The sequence below is a fragment of the Petaurus breviceps genome, unplaced genomic scaffold (assembly GCF_028583685.1).
Source record: "Petaurus breviceps papuanus isolate PSGF00001 unplaced genomic scaffold, PetGlider_PUasm1.0 126, whole genome shotgun sequence".
NCBI classification, from domain to species: domain Eukaryota; kingdom Metazoa; phylum Chordata; class Mammalia; order Diprotodontia; family Petauridae; genus Petaurus; species Petaurus breviceps.
In genome coordinates this window covers 5,899,463-5,916,467 of record NW_027185655.1, presented here as the reverse complement: position 1 = coordinate 5,916,467, position 17,005 = coordinate 5,899,463, and the positions used below count along the sequence as shown (strand labels likewise).

Sequence of the window (17,005 nt, the reverse complement as noted above, 5' to 3'; positions counted from 1 at the left end):
TTCCTTCCTTCCTTCCTTCCTTCCTTCCTTCCTTCCTTCCTTCCTTCTTTTCACAACATTAAGCCTTAACTCCATGTCCAGGTGGGTAAATACACATATGGGAGGAAGGGGTGGGTGATGGTGCTTTTTTCATGGACTGTTCTTTAACATTTAACAAAGTCCTCCCATATCCATTTCAGCGTACTGCAAGAGAAAATTTTATTTTTAGGCTACAAACCATCATGCTCTACTCATTCCTGTTGTCCAGAAAGGCTGCTCTACTTGCTTAACTGGTCTTGTTCTCACCTGCCCCTCCCCTTTGACCATACTGATTGATGAGTAATCATACTCAGGTACCATTAATGCCTATTGTCATGGTTAGAAAAATGCCTGTCTATATAGTGCTTTTCACCAAACCTCATTTTCGAGGAGCTTGGTATAGTCAAAAAGTCTGCAGAAAATGCTCAGACAATGTGATCACGTAAGTCTAGGAGAAAACCCTTCAAAGTACTTTAAACACACATGAGATAACCAAGAACTGCTCAGAGGAGCTCCAGATTGTTCTTTTTATCAAGAATCTGTGGTGCATTTGGGATTTGCAAGATGCTTTATTCCTACACAACAATCAATATCTACACAGAAACCTCATCAGCACTAATGGCAATTACATACTGGGCAGCCCCACTTAGCTTAGATGCTTTGAATATATCTTACTTTCTTAGGCAGTTAGGTGTCATGATAAAATGCTAGACCCAGAGTCAAAAGACTTGAACTTCAATTCTGTTTTAGACATTTAAAGACTATCTGTCCTTGGGCAAGTCACTTCATGGCTGTCTGCCTCAGTTTCCTTCCATGTAAAAATGGGAATAAGAGTAGCGCCTGATGATAAAATGAGATAATATTTACAAAGTTCTATGTATATGTTCTATGTATAGCTATTATTATTTTTGAAGAGGTGGTTAGAAATATACATATATACACAATATGCATTTAATATAATATATTTTTGCACCAAATTCTTTGGATCAAAATAGACACCTGTCAGTTAATATAACCAAAGTTAATTGTGGAGAAATGGTTAATAAAACTATTTTAAAGTACTATTTGATTCTTATGCAAAGTATAGACATCTCTTCAAAATTATAATTCAAATTTTTTTAAGTGACTAGTATACTCTATTTTCCCAGGCTAATATTACCTTGATAAAGTTTCATTTAAAATGACAACTTCTTCCTAAGGAAGAATTTCTCACTGGGAAATCAGAGGTATAAAACTCATATGTATACATATACACATATATACATCTATAACACACGCGCATATATACATATATGTTTATATGTATATAGTGTATTTTGTGTATATAACACTACACAGTTACATTTTTATAGTTACATTGTCACATAGTTACAATGCTTATTATTTCCAGCTTTCTTATCCAATGATAAATCATTCATCGGGCAATATGGCATCCCAACACAGGCAGAGGAGAATGGTTTCCTATTATCCAGCAGAACTCTCTGCTCTCCAGCTTGTCCTGACAGAGGGTTGTGCGCCACTGGCCTCACACAAGCCACTGAGCTAGTAGCTCTTTCCTTGTTGTGGTTCCCTAGAGGAAGGACATTAGCTGTGTCCTTGACAGTATTTCCCTTTGCAGTCCAACCTATGGCACTTCCAGATGTGCTGCACATATTGCAACCTGAAGACGTGTCAGATGGGTGTCAAATGGTCAGTGAGACACACAGTTTTGATTGCAATGGATTGATCCATTTCCTTTTCTCTGACGTTAACAGGGATGGTATGTCCAATTGTAGACATCCAATTCCAGACAATTTGATAACACAAGATTTTTTTCATGGTCAGTACTGTCTAAAGGATGCTGGCTAATTATACATTTTTTCAGCCCATGTTTTTGTTGGCAGCCATTCAACAATTAAACATGCCTTCATTAAATGAGGTGGAGGTTAACACGAATGGCAGAAGCCTGGGAAGAAGCCAGTGACTTTGACATTGACCATATTCACTGGTGTCAGCACACATCCAAGAATGACAACCAAGTTCTTCACTACAGGATATAATATTACACACAATCATAAATTCATGATTATGTGGTCTTCAGGACCAGGAAATCATGTAGAACTTCATAGTTTTGATGAGGCAGACTCAAAGTTAGCTAAAATTCCACAGGAAATTTAAAAAATGGCATCCTACCCAGCAAAAGAAGTACCAGCATACTCCCCCCCCCAAAAGAGGAAATAATTTCCCCGTGATCCCAGGGTAGGAAGGTAGGAAGTAGAGAGGCTAGGATTTGAATCTCTGACTCCAAATTCATCATCCTTTCCCCTACACCATACTGATAGTTCAACTTTCCTTGCTTTGGGGTTGCAAACAATTTTGCTATCACTCTCTGCCAGAGTCATAGGCTTAAACCTCATTTGATGGAGGAGATATAATTTATAAGTTAGTAGGTCCTTTGGGCATGTTCCCTTTTGTATGTGAAAATAGCTTACTGACAGGAATTGTGTGAATCTTGGGGCTGGAAAGACTGATGTGTGACCTGGAGCAGCATGCAGAAATGTCAATTAAATGGAAGAATCATTGCAACTTGTCAAGGAAAAAGAACATAGAATTTGATATTTAGCCAACAGCAGTAGTGAGATCATACATAGTACAATGTAGCCCTTACAAAGGAAACTTTAATTAATCAATAAACATTTATTAAACACCCTCTATTATGCCAGGCACAGTGCTAGGTACACAAAACCCAAAATTGAAACAGTCCCTGCCCTCAAGGAGTTTATATTCTATTGGACAAGACAACTAGCACCCGCAGAAGAAAGCATTTACAAAAAGCATATGAAACAAAGACAAAACGTGGGCTCTGCTAGGGTAGTCACTAAGATGCTTGCTACTCTTGCGTCTCATTTCTGCTCTTACTAAAGAATGCAGCATCCAGTATATAGCCAGAATCTTGTGATGGGCTGATTCAAACAGGGGTAATCCAGTGGTATCTTCTTTCCCTCTTCTGTAGCCATTCATTGGGTTTTCTAAAAGAAACCCAATCTATTTTTAAAGGCGATGGATAGAGTTAATAGCAAAGCATCAGGGATACAGTGATAGGTGGCCAATGCTATCAGAAATGAAGCTATATTTTGTGAAGGCACAGAGCCCGAGATAATGACATTGTTCTATATTCAGTACTTTGAGCATTTCCATAATGACATGTAAGAAATGTCTAATGCCTTATTATCAGTGGGTAGCCTGGGTGGCATTTCTTGAGGTTTACAATGATGGAGGAAAAAGAAGGAAAAACCCCAGCTTTTCCTGGTGAGCTTGATTCCCCTCCCTTCCCATTATACTTTTACATGTTATTATTTTGATGGAGATGATGATGTCCTTTAATCATACTTTCTTTAATGCTCTGGATGGGCTCTATTAGGCTATTTGAGTGATTTATACTTCTGAACTTGTTCATGGTTCCCTATAAGTCCTTTGTGATTTTTTTGTGGTGGATGAAATAAAGGCTGTCCCATACCTTATACCCATCTTATACTCTGAGTGTCTATGTAAGACTTGGGGATCCTGTTACCCACAATTGGGGAAAAGTATAATTAGTCATACCTAGGTTTTATTTTGGAGATACCCCTTGAGTTTCATGGCTACAGCCAAGAGCTAAAGAGAAAGGGACCTCCTAAGAGTCATCCAAGGGTGGGGAACCTGGGACCTTGAGGCCACATATGTCCCTCTAGGTCCTGGGATGTGGCCTTTTGACTGAGGCCAAACTTTACATAGCAAATCCTTTTATTAAGGGGATTTGTTCTGTGAAGCTTGGATTCAGTCAAAGGGCTGCACTGCAGGACCTAGAGGGCCACATTTGGCCTCGAGGGCACAGGTCACCCACCCCTAGAAGATGTATGATTGAATCTGCTCTATTTGTGCTAATAGTATCAGCAGGGGTAGGGGAATGGGAGGTTGGGCCCCAAGTGCATGTATTTTGTGCTTACTTTCCATAAAAATGCTATTTTCTCCCAATAGTCTCTAAGCTACTTGAAGGCAAAGAGGGACTAGGAAACAGTGAATTTGCTATTGAATTAAATTTCATCTACATTGGTACTTTCTCCAATGACACAGATCGAAACACCATTATATCTTAGCAGACTACCACCGTCATGAACACCATCACTGCCACCACTATCAACACCATTATTACTACCCCTACCATTACTTCTCGAATAGCTCACATTTACATAATAAGTCATGGAAAATCTTAGCTTCCTAGTAAACTCTCTAAGACTGTTAAGTTATAGACCAAATGTTGGCCTGCATGAAAAGAGTTTTTTCACTAGGAATTCCTTATATAAATGAAATTGTAGGTCCAAGCCAAAATTACTACAACTGTCTTGTGTTTTATATGGTGCTTTCACACATTATTTCATTCATTTACTATTCTGATCAATTTAATTCAACATTTATTAAGTAACTACTACATTTCAGGCCCTATGCTTGCAGTTGGGGATATAGAATAAAAGAAGACTTGGTCCTTACCCACACAGGAGATTGGCAATCCAGGAGGAGACATAAAAGAAGGATGCCCAAATCCACAAAATTACAAAAGAAAGGTCCAGGGTGGTATGATAGATTCAGGAAGGGAAATATAATTTCCAGTTGGGAGACTCAGAGAAGGAGGCAGCCAGTGAGGATGTAGGCCCTTGAAAAAAATGCAAGGATTGGGGCAGCTAGGTGGTGTAGTGAATAGAGCACTACCCCTGGGGTCAGGAGGACCTGAATTCAAATTCAGCTTCAGATACTTAACACAAAAACTAGCCGTGTGACTTGGGCAAGTCAATTAACCCCAATTGCCCTGCTTTCCCCCCTCCAAAAAAGAAAAAAAAAAGTAAAAAGGCAAGGATTTCAAAGTGGGTGGAGGGGTAGACACCTATTCTAGATGTGGGGGAAATGCATGTGCTTTGTAGTGTCATAACACCACCAGGAATTGGTTGGAACAGGCATTACCTTCCCCCCTTTCCAAATGAACAGACTGAGCACCAGCCTATTGCCTCATTGCCCTGAAACAAGTAAAGGAAGACTTAAAAACAACTCTTTTATGCTTTCTCCAATGACCAACCTGGTTTTGGCTTCAATGATCTCATGGTGGGAATCAGAAGGATTCAAATTCACTACTTTAGAGGAAATGCATTCGCCAGCTTCATTTAATGAAAATGCAATTTCACTGCTGACTCCCCACTTAAGATCAAAGGTAGAACTGGAAGGGGCATCAGAGACCATCTAGTCCAAGCACCCCATTTTACAGATAGGACAACTGAGGCTCAGAGAGGTTAATGACTTGACTAAGGGCCATATGGGCAGTAAACAGAAGGGTTGGAATTCCAACTCAGATTTCTCACTCCCAAACCAGAATTATTTCCATTGTATTTTTATTGTCCTCTTTTAGTATAATAAAATACCTCTAAGTGTCTGATTTAGCACCTTAACTATTATTTAAATAAATAAATACAATTATCTAATCATGAGTTTTACCTTAGGCATATATTTCATGACAATGTGAGCTCATTGGATTTAGGGATTGCTTCTTTTGCTTTTCTTTTTTTTTTTTTTTTTGTACCTGTAAACCCAAAGCCTTGCTCATGCAGTGCCCGGACAGTAGGCATTTAAGGAACACTTTTTGTCTGATACCCTTTCATATGGTTAAAGGTTTCAGATTGCTGAACAGCTGAAACTATCAAGTGCTAACAGCTGAATCTTCAACTATCTGATATAAATTATTGTTACTTAATATTGATGAAGAATTTTGAGATCTCAGCATTAAAATGAATGGAATAGAGAGGATCAAAACTATTCCTCAACATTTTTATTTTCTTTTACCAAATGGCAGCTAAGGTCTAGAAGACTTCTGCTTGGTGTAAATTCTTAGTACTAGACAGAGTTAATATCTTTTAATCAATGATTTTCTTTTTGAAAAAATGAGCTGTCAAAGGGTGCTGGCTGTTTTGAATTTTACATCTTTTTTGATTTTCAGAATTTCTATTCTTGTGTTTATTGTTTTTTATTTACCATTCAATTTTTTTTAAAGTTGTGTGCCCAATTAATTGATTTGCTTTTCTCTTTTTTGTTCATCAAAGTGTTTAGAGATACACATTTTCTCCTAAGGATTATGTGGTAGGAGCAATGTTCTAATTCTTTCTCTCATGCAAGTTAGGTTAGTTTTTCCTTAAAAAAGGTATTGAAGCCATCCTCCAGGCTTAGCTGGCTCAGAGGTCTACTAGTACGCCATGATGAGCTATTATATAAAATGTCCATGATGTGCCTCCAGCTTCTCTCTCATGTTTGGTAGACCATGATGGGGAACTCAGGCAAGGATTTAGTTGCATCAGCTGTATCAATTCAATGCCTATCCTTGTTAAATATCTTTCACCTGCTATGACATCATAAGTTTCATTTGTTCCAGAATCTAACGCAAACAACCAGGAGACTGTCCTTAGGCCCAGCTCAGGAAAAACTGCTTTGATTATATCCAGAAGTGTGTCACAAAGTACTGGGCCTGGAGTCAGGAAGACATGAGTTCAAATCTCACCTCAGACACTTATGAGCTATATGACCCTACGCAAGTCACTCAACCTTTAGACTCAGTTTCCTCATCTGTAAAATGGGGATGATAATAATAAAATCTGCCTCTCAGGATTGTTTTGTGGACCAAAAGAGATAATAATATTTGTAAAGTGTTTAGCACAGTGCCTGATTCTATGCTTATTCTCTCCTCTGCTCTCCCCAAAGCAGTATAAATATTTGAAAATGTTTTCCTTGTGAAAGCACTGGGTCAATTAGGTCAAGTCTATAGAGAATCTGAAATTGGGAGAGGATAGAGAATCTACTCCCTATTAAGGTCAAATCAAGATTTACAGGATTTCAAAGCTTGTTTTCTGGCATCAATCATCCAGAGCATTATGAATTTATAGAGCTGACCCTAAAATGTAAGACGATGTACAATTCTTCATGCTCTCGAAATATAGAATCAGTTTTCAAAAGAAGAAAGAGCAAACTTTCAATAACCATGTGGGAGAAAATGGTCCAAATCATCAAGAGAAAGGAACCGAGGTTTCAACATACCAGCTGATTTGGAAGGATGGAAATCACAGATGTTGGAGGTGCTATTTAAAGTCAGGCACACCAATATGTTGTTGATAAATCTTTGAATTGTCTGACCACTCTGAGAAATAATTTGGAATTATTTGAGAAAAAGTCAATAACTTTAGACCTTGTAATCCAGCCGACTGTTCATTTTCCCATAGAAAGTCCCCATAAGCACTCTTTGCAGAAAAAAAGAAGTAGACAAAGAAAGTACCCTGGTGGAGGGAAGGGAAAATGGCTAAACAAATTAAGTTATATTAATGTAATTTAATTATATTGGGCTTTAAGAATGGAGGTTGAGGAAATTAGAGAAACATCAGAAGATTTTTATGAATTGATATAAAGAAAGCAGAATCATGAGAAAATAGAGGCTGTTTCCGAGGAAAGACCAACCCATTTAGAGTTAAGTTCTGGATTCAAATTCCACTTTTACTATTTAATACCTAGGTGACTTTAACCTCACTAGGTTCTGGTTGCTTTATTTGTAAGTGTGTGGATGTGTGTGTGTGTGTGTGTGTGTGTGTGTGAATCAGATGGCTCTTAGGACTCTTTAGCTCTAAATCTATGGTTTAAAGATTTAAGAGAATGAATACAAAAATATAAATGAAAATAACACTTAAGGATCTTATTTAAATTGCATACACTGTCTAATCTCGATCCCAAAGAAGCGATGATGGACCATGGACATCATGATTGACATGACCAATGTGTTGATTAATTTTTTTCAGAACAAAGCATTTTTTTTTCTTGCTACAAGGAAGGTGTTCTGTGTTGGGAGCAGATTAGTGGATAATGTTAGATATGAAAAAAAATCAATAGAATATTTAAAAAAATTCATGGGGGGGGAAAGTGTAGAAGGAGACACAGATGGAGTAATTTTGCTGCTACCTTTATAAATTTAATATATTTACTGGATGGGGTGATTGTTGCTGCTGTTTAGTTATTTTTTAGTTCTATCTGACTCTTTGTGACCGTACTTGGGATTTCTTGGCAAAGATACTGGAATGGTTTGCCATTTCCTTCTCCAGTTCATTTACAGGTAAGGAAACTGAGGCAAACAGGGTTAAGTGACTTGCCCAGCATAAGATTAGCTAGTAGGAGTCTGAAGATGGATTTGAACTTGGAGAGATGAGTCTTCTTGACTCCAGGCCCAGTGTTCTATCCACTGCACCCTCTAACTGCCCTCAGTGGGATGGTGTATCCCTGTAATTCCTGCTACTAGGGAGCCGGAGGCTGGTGGACCAGTTGAGTTTAGGAATTCTGAGCTGCAGTGGACTAAGGTGATCAGGTGTCACCAGTAAATCTAGCACCAACAGAATGGTGAGAACCTTGGGACAGGAAGCCATCAGTCTACGTAAGAGGAGCAAACTGCTCAGCTTGGAAATGGATCAGGTCAAAGCTCCCCTTATAACCAGTGGTGGCTTGTGAGTGGAGTGACCACTGTACTTCTAGGCTGGGCTCGATAGGGAAATCCAGCATTGGTGATGATGATGATAAATGTATGTTTCTTTAAAAATAAAGAAGTTTACAGAGATCCATACTTTCTTACAGGAACTTCTCTCTTATTTTTTGTATATTAAAATGTTTTTGTTTGCTAGTGAAGCTCACAATGAAATTAATATATCTATATCTATATAGATATATACTTGATCCTATCCAAAGGTAGATATAGGTGTTGCCAGGTAGGGTACCACCATCCTTCCATTCACTCAGTTTTACAACATCATAATTGTCCTTGACTCTCCCTTCTCCCTGATGTTCCATGGGTGATCAGTTGCCAAGTCTTATCAATTCTGCCCCTCCCCAATATCTTCAGCACATATGCCCATCTCTCCACTCATAAGACCCTCATCTTGGTCCACATCTTCATCACCCCTCATCTGGACTATTGTCATAGCCTCAATTGCTTTCTCTGACATAAGTTTCTCCCCTCCCTCCTTCTCTAAACCATTTTCTTCCACTTTAAATGATTGAGAAAACTTGTAGGAATGTAAAGAATTCCTAACTTCTTGGGAGAGTTGGGATGGAAATGAGAGTGGCAATATTCTTACTTTTTGCTCTGTCTACACACAGTCCAAGTGGAGAGTTGAGTAATACACACACACACACACACACACACACACACACACACACACACTTAATATTATAGTAATAAATCAGGTAAAAACTACCCCCACATTTTGTTATTAAGGAGGGTGTTTTTTTTAAATTCTGAGACATCAAGGTTGGATTCACACATTAATCAAATTTATGAGAGTTTTAAAACTCTTCAAACAAATAGAACAAGTTAACAATTCAATTATCAAGCACCTATTACGTACAAAATGTTCTGCTTTGGTTCTTTTGGTGTAGAAACCACACAAGTTTTGTTTCTTTTTTTAAAGTGAAAAGCAAATGCAAAGGCCCATTTATGACATTGTTGAAAATAGACATCTATTTTCAGTACGTATAAAAATGTCAGCTTGAAGAAATGAAGGGGAAATGCTCTAGATATATAGTTAGGATTGGTTTCCAGTAAGAAAAGTCTCACTCTACCCCTTCCCTTTCTCCCAGCATTTAAATATTCAATCTAATTTTTTTGTTGTTGTTTGCTTTTTTTTTAAACAGTTGGTTTTCTGAAAATTTATTAAAAAAAAGGGATGGGGAGGCATGGTAGAACTGCAGGAATGAGAAAAATAATGCTGACAAAATAATTCCCCTTTCAGTTCTTTGCAACTCCCTCCAAATCCTTCTCTCCAATGTAAGCATAAACAATTTACGATTCAGTACTTTTCTGATATCACTCAGGATACTTTTGGTGCTAACGGGAACTCCTTTTGGTGAAAACAATCTTAAGGGATAATTGGATTAATTTAAACTTTTTTTCCAGGTACAATAGAATTAAATTCCAGAAGAATAGCACTCATAACCATTGCCAAAGTACAAACTCAGAAGTTAAAAGCAAAACAAATCTGGTATTTTCAGTGATTCTACTAGACTCTTACCTTTGCCTGCACAAATGAGGTGAAAGAATGATACAAAACAAAACAAAACAAAACTCATACATGTATGGCACCTTAAGATTTAGAGTGCACTTTCCTTATAACAATCTAATGAAGAATGTATTGCAAGTTTTGTTATCTAAACTTAAGAGATGAGGGAACTGAGGCTTTGAAAGTTTTAGTGACTTCATCAGGTCCCACAGCTAGTCAATACTGAATCAGGGATAGTAACCCAGGTCTCTGGCTCAAAACCATTATTCTTTTCTTACTATACCACATCACCTCTCAAAAACAAAAGCTAGAGCCCAGCACTGGTCTTTCAGAACAGAATGGGGAGCAGACCCAGTCCTAGTAGGTCACTGCATAGAGAGACAAGCAATTGTGTTCTGAGCCAGCTCTTACAAGTTATGACCAATTTTTAAGCTTTTATTGGGGAGCATTTACATCTTGGATATCAGCAAAAACTACAGATCAAGACTTGGTTTATCTGTAAGTTGTCTAATCTTAAAGTAATGGAGAAAATGTTAATAGTTCAGAATAAACTTAAAAGTATGTCAAATATACATCCCCCCCCCCCCCCCCCCCGAGAGACAGTTGTTAAACATTTACCATCACACCCTTACAGGTCCCACCTGGACACTCCTTAGAGCATTGTAAACAGAATAGGACACAAAACGAACTCAGCTCTTGGACACAAGCTCCTGGAGGACTGTGCAGGAGGCCTGATACCAGTGTGATCCACACCATCCTAGAGAGGCTTGTCAGAGTTAAACCAGGGCTTGGAACTAACTCCCATTTGAGAATTGTGCAAAGAGAAGGAGAAAGAGATCAGTTGAGGAGAAATTTTAAGAATCATTGGGATTCCATTTATGAACACACACAAATTATATGAATAACACTATAAACTACTCTTTACAAAAATAAAGGAAGGCAAATAATTGGAAGGGTATGAAGTGTACGTGGTTGGGCTGTGCTAAAAAATATAATCTGAATTAATTTACAGCTTCAGTACCATGCCACCTAAACTGACAAAGGGTTACTTTCTAGAACTAGACAAAATGATAAAAATTCACCTGGAGAAACAAAAGGTCAAGAAGTTTAGGGATATAATAAAAGAATGCAAGGAGGAAGATAGATCTTAAAGTGTACCATAAAGTAAGAATCATGACAGTAATCTAAAGCATCTAGGTGGTACCATGGATAGAGGGTTGGACTTTGAGCCAGGAAGATCTGAGTTTGATTCCTGCTATATGATCCTAGGCAAGTCCCTTAATTTTTCTTTTCTCAGTTTCCTCATTGCTAAAATGAGGATAATAATAGCACTTACCTCACAGCATTATTGTGAGTATTAAATGATGTAGGACATGTAAAGGCTTTGCAAACCTTAAAGTGCTATATACTAGTGCTATTATTATAATTTATTACTAGCTAAAAATAGAGAAGTTGATGAATGGGACAATTGAACATATTGGCATAGTATTCAAGGATATATATGATTAGGGTTGAGACTCAATATTCAACAGAAACTTCTGGGAAAGTTAGAAAATAGTCTGAGATAAATAAAGCTTAGATCAACAATTCATACTATATGCAATAAGTCCCAAATAGGTGTATGACCAAGATATACAAAGCTATCTTTTTTTAAAGGGGGAAAATGGATAGAGATACCTTTCTCATTTATGGGTAGGTGAACACTTCTTGACATAACAAGGGATATATATGATCATAGGAAGTAAAATGGACAATTTTTCTTTCATAAAACTGAAAAGTTTTTGTACAAACAAAATCAATGCAATTAGAATTGGAAGGGAAAGAGTTAATGTGAAATTTTTTTTTGCAGGAAATTTCTCTGATAAACAAGTATATGAGAAAAAAAGCCATGCTCCAGGAGATAAGTGGTCAAAATATATGAACAGCCAAATCTCAAGGCAAGAAATTCAAGTTTTCAATAACTGTATTAAAAAAAAAAAGGCTCCACAGTGAATAGAGCACTGGCCCTGGAGCTGGGAGGACCTGAGTTCAAATCCAGCCTCAGACACTTAACACTTACTAACCATGTGACCTTAGGCAAGTCACTTAACCCCAATTGCACTGCTGTCCTCCAAAAAGCAGGAAAAAAAAGACTCCAAATCATGAATAATTAGAGAAATATCAAATAAGCCAGTTCTGGTGTCCTGCCTCATATCTATCAGATGGCAAAGTTAACCAAAGTAGAAAATCACCATTGTCAGATTGGTTGTGGTAGGCCAGTCACATTAATGTTCCTTTGGTGGAACTTCAAATTGGTCCAGTCATTCTGGGAAGCAATTTGGAGTATGCCCTGTCCAATGACTCAGTTGTGTATACTCTCTGACCCAGTGAATCAAAGAGATCAGAGTCAGAGGGAAGGATTCCTATGCACAAAAATACTTATGGCAACACATTTTATTGAAGCAAAGAACTGGACAGAAAGTGGGTATCCATTTATTGAGAAATGAGCAAATTGTTGTATACAAATGTAATGGATTACTATTTAACCATAACAAATGAAGAAAAGGGACCAGTTTAGAGGAACCTAGGAATCAGACAGTATGAACTGATGTTGAATGCAGTCAACAGAGGCACGGGAATTATTTATACTATGACCAAAATATTGTAAGTGAAAAGAACTTTGAAAGACTTAAAAACTCATCAATGCAACGATCAATTATGATTCCAAAATATTGCTGATAAAATGTCTCCCACCTCTTAGTGGAGGGGTAATAGACTAGAGAAGAAGAAACATTTTCAGATAATACAGATATGACACAAATATGATTTTCTTGACTGTACTTAATAGCTATAAGGAAAGGTTCTTATGGGGGGTAGCTTGAGTAGAGTCTGGGGGTGGTGGTGATCATAATAAAAAAGAAAAAAAGAAAGAAAAGAACATTGAATATTTTTTAAATGCACAGAAGAGAGGAGAAGGCAGTTCTGAAAAGGAAATGGACAAGAAAGACAATTTTGGTACCATAATACTATATGTGTGTATGTGTGTGTGTGAGTGTATATATACACACACACACACACATACATATACATACACACAATACATATACATATATAGTATGTAATTAATTGACCATATGTAATTAATTTCTTATATTCTCTTTTTTATGATTTGGGATTCTTTTTGTGGCCTTCGGCTGAGAAAATGTTTATTTTGTGTATGATTTATAAAAAAAAAATAAAGAATCATATGACTCACTATTTTTGCTGCTACATTTCCTTAGAATGGAACCTCTCCTATATTCAGCAAAACCTGTGCCTGCTTCCTTCTGCTTTGTTGCAAATGGCTAGCCAATAGAGTGCCCATATATATCAATTAACTGGGGACATATAGATACAACTAAGGAGAAAAGTCAGCGGTTTTCCTGAGTGAAGAAGGCAGGACTTTGTATTCCAAAGTCACCTTCAAATGGTCATTTTTGTCCTCGGTGAAGCAGGAGTTAAGAGCCCACTATTTCTGTTTCAAAGCTGCTCTGCCCTAGTTCTATCACTTTAGGCAAGTTGGTTCAGGTTTCTGGACTTCACTTTCTTCCTCAGCAAAATGAAAGGGTTGGACCCGTGTTCTATAAGATCCCTGTACCCCCTAACAATCTCTGGAAACCTTCCATTTTTAAAATGGGCCTGAATTTCTACTTTCCAATTCAATAAGAGGCACTTCAATAGAGCACTAGACTTGGAGTAAGAAAGACAAGAGTTCAAATCAGACCTCAGACTCTTACTAGATGTACGTCCCTGAGCAGCCATTTTAATTTCTGCCTGCCTCAGTTTCCTCATCTGCAAAATAGGGAATAATTGCACCTACCTCCCAGGATTGTTGTGAGGATAAAATGAGATAATATTTACAAACCCAAAGCACTCTCTATATGCTAGCTATTATTAATAATATATAGATCCAAGAATGACAAGTGAAAGTATTATCTGGACTTGTCAGAAATCGATCATATCAAGCATCCGTCAGAGGTGGAAGGGACCAGACACTATCCTTTACAGAGTTGAAGCAGGCAGGGAGAGGTTAATTAACTCGCCTACAAATCACGCAGGGAGTTAAGTGGCTGGTCAGGAATTGGAAAGTTGGTCCTTCCACTCCTGACTCAGCGCTGTGCCCTCGAATCCTCCAGCCCCTAACTTTCTGATTATTGTTTTTGGTTTGGGTTGTTTTTCAAGCTGTACCCGAAAGTGGGAGACCAGCTTCCTTTGCTTTTTCGCTGAGAAGTACGACTCACTGGACTCTTTATTAGCTTTTATTTTCCTTTTCTGTTCTCTCTGTCTCTATCTCTCTGTGTCTGTCTCTGTCTGTCTGTCTGTCTCCGTCTCCCTCCCTCTCTCTCCCCCTTCCCCCCCCTCCACCCATCTAGAGAGCTCTTAGCGGAGGCAGGTAGGAATGGTGCGGGTGGTCCCCAGTGTGCGGGAAAGGCGGGGTGGGGAGTGGGGGTGGGAGACTGGGGTGGAGTGCAGTGGCGTTTGGAGGAGGGGGGGGGACTGAAATTGAGTTAGTTCACTGTCCTGCACGAATGGAATCTGTAAGTGGAAGAACCTCTCCCCCTTTCAGGCAGGCAACTGCAGTCCTCGCTGCCTTCTTTCCTACGGGTCTCTCCTCGGCCCCGCGCTCCGCAGCCCGAGGGATCGCAGGCGCTGCATCATCGCAGAATCCCCGAAGGTTCAAGCCGGGAGCCAGCAGCCCCAGGGAGGGGCAGAGCCTGGCCCTTCGGATTCCACCCCATCGCCCTCTCAGCCCGTCCCAATCCCTCCTCTTCGGGAGGAAACTTCTGGGCACCCAACCGGTCCCAGGAACTTGAGGCGCTTCACTCCGCGGTGTGACAGCCCATCCCCACCTCCATCCCCAGCGCCGCCGGCCCCGGGGAGTCCACGCAGTCTCCGGGCAGCCCCCAAACCTGGGCTCTGGGAATGCAAGCGGTGTCGCGGAGCGCCCACCTGTTCTTCCTTCCCTGGGCCAGAGTCAGTCCCTAAGTATCCATCATGTCAATGTCACAGCCAGACGCTATCTCAAACGTCCAGACGCAGGTACGGAGCCAAGCTCAAGTCCACCTCCCTTCCTAGTCGGGGCCCCCACCACCTCGACCCCCCGCCCAAGCATACAGACACATTCTCATCTCAAACACCCAGACGCAGGTGCAGACCCAAGTTCAAGTTTAACCCCCCTCTCTCCCTTCCAGGTCCAAGCGTACAGACACACACGCCTCTGTGAACATGAACACCAAGGTCCTAGACACGCAAGGGAAAATAGAGCCTAATTCGTCTACACCTGGGGAGTTAATTTCACTGTCCCCGAAATCCTAACCCGAGTCTTTCCCCAAAGAGAGAACTTAGGCCAAAGTACCTGTCGCGAAGACGAGCAGGGTAAAGAGAGTGTGGCACACCATGGTACCCCTGGGGCTCTGGCCTGGGCTCCGCTCGGAGCTCCAGCTCCTCCTCCTGCTTGCAGAGAGGCCCCCCCCTGTGAGAGGCTGGCCGCAGGAGGCAGCTTCTTCCACTGGTCCGGAACGATCTCCTCCGCGTCCCCGGGGCGCTCCACTCACAGCCCAGCAGCCTCGGTGCTCGGGTCGGGGCAGCAGGCGCACTCAGTGGTGTGCCCTCCAGTGCCCGGCTAGCCTCTGCTCCATCCCAGCCCAGCACTGCCGCCTCTGCCGCTGCCCGCGCTCTGCTGCAGTGAAACCCCTCCCACTCGCCAGTCCCTCCTGCTGGCCTGGACTGTGATGACAAAGTCAACCCGATCCTCTCTCTCTTCTCCTGGCCCTGCGCTCCCGTCCCCTCCCCTCCCGCAGACGCCTGGGTCCCGGGAGCTCCGGCCCAGGGCGGCCCCTGCTGGACAGTGAGATTGCAAGTCTCTGGCTGGGCTAGGGATTTAGGTGCTTCCGCGCTGTCGCACAGTGCCTTCACATGGGGGACTGCTCCCATGTGGAGGAGACACATTCGGTTTCAACCTTACATTCCTGTCTGTAGAAGCCCTCTTGTTCACTTTCCTCTTCAGAGCGCCCCGGACCTGTCCTTTCAGCTAGGTCCCAGGACATCTGCTTGGTTGCCTTGCATTTCACAGTTTTTTTCTGGTTCATCTGGGCAGATGTAGTGTCTTGGACGCACAGTGCAGAAGACCGAACTCAGCTGTACCTGATGTACGCCAGTCCTCCAAGATCATTGCAGTACTCTATTTATGTATAATAAACGTTCAAACAAACAGTCAGATGCACTACCAGTCATTACTGCTGCAGTGATTGTCTAGTGAATTGAATGCATTAAAGAACCTTCCTTCCTGAAGGAGGGAACAAATCACCATCCAGAGGAAAATGCAATTGTGTCAGAGGCTCTCCTTTCCGATGGTTCTCCCACCCAGGAGCGCATGAAGAGCTTGGGGAAAGGCAGTCTTGAGTCCCACTTGTGGGGAAGCTGGTGATGGAAATGGAAGACCCTCCAAGCAGACTCATCTTGGCAGGTTGAAGAAGCTTCTGGAAATAGGATTATGCATAGAACCTGACACATTTCCCTTTCCTTTTAATTCATTTTAATTGATACTTTGAGGAGAGGCCCAGGCTGGCTATCCTTCATTCCCTCACCGCCCCCCCCCCCAGGCTTTGCTTCTGACTTTTTGGACTTGGCCACTGTTTTTCAGCTGCTTCAATACTTGTGATCTCACCCTGGAATCTCCCTCCACCATTTTCCTATTGGTGAGGTTGGATGTGGAGAGCTTCATTTTATGAGTGCCCTGGGCTAGTTATTCTTCATTCCCCTCCCTATTTTGTTTCTGACTTTTCAACTTGACCACCATGCTTCCTGTGGTGGTACCTACCCCCACCCCACCCCCTAAAAGCACCCTTTTATGTGCTATTTTCTCCTATTACTGCAAGATTCCTAATGGA

At 40.7% G+C, this 17,005-nt stretch overlaps 1 protein-coding gene across 1 annotated transcript in view; it reads right to left on the bottom strand.

Moving 5' to 3' along the window:
* PARM1 (prostate androgen-regulated mucin-like protein 1) overlaps nt 1–15,870 on the bottom strand; it is a 129,142-nt gene extending 113,272 nt beyond the window's left edge. Inside the window, exon 1 of the mRNA XM_069091825.1 lies at nt 15,472–15,870. Coding sequence (XP_068947926.1) covers nt 15,472–15,514 — 43 coding nt within the window. The 5' untranslated portion in view covers nt 15,515–15,870. The remainder of the gene's footprint in view (nt 1–15,471) is intronic.
* Nucleotides 15,871–17,005: the final 1,135 nt, after the last annotated feature.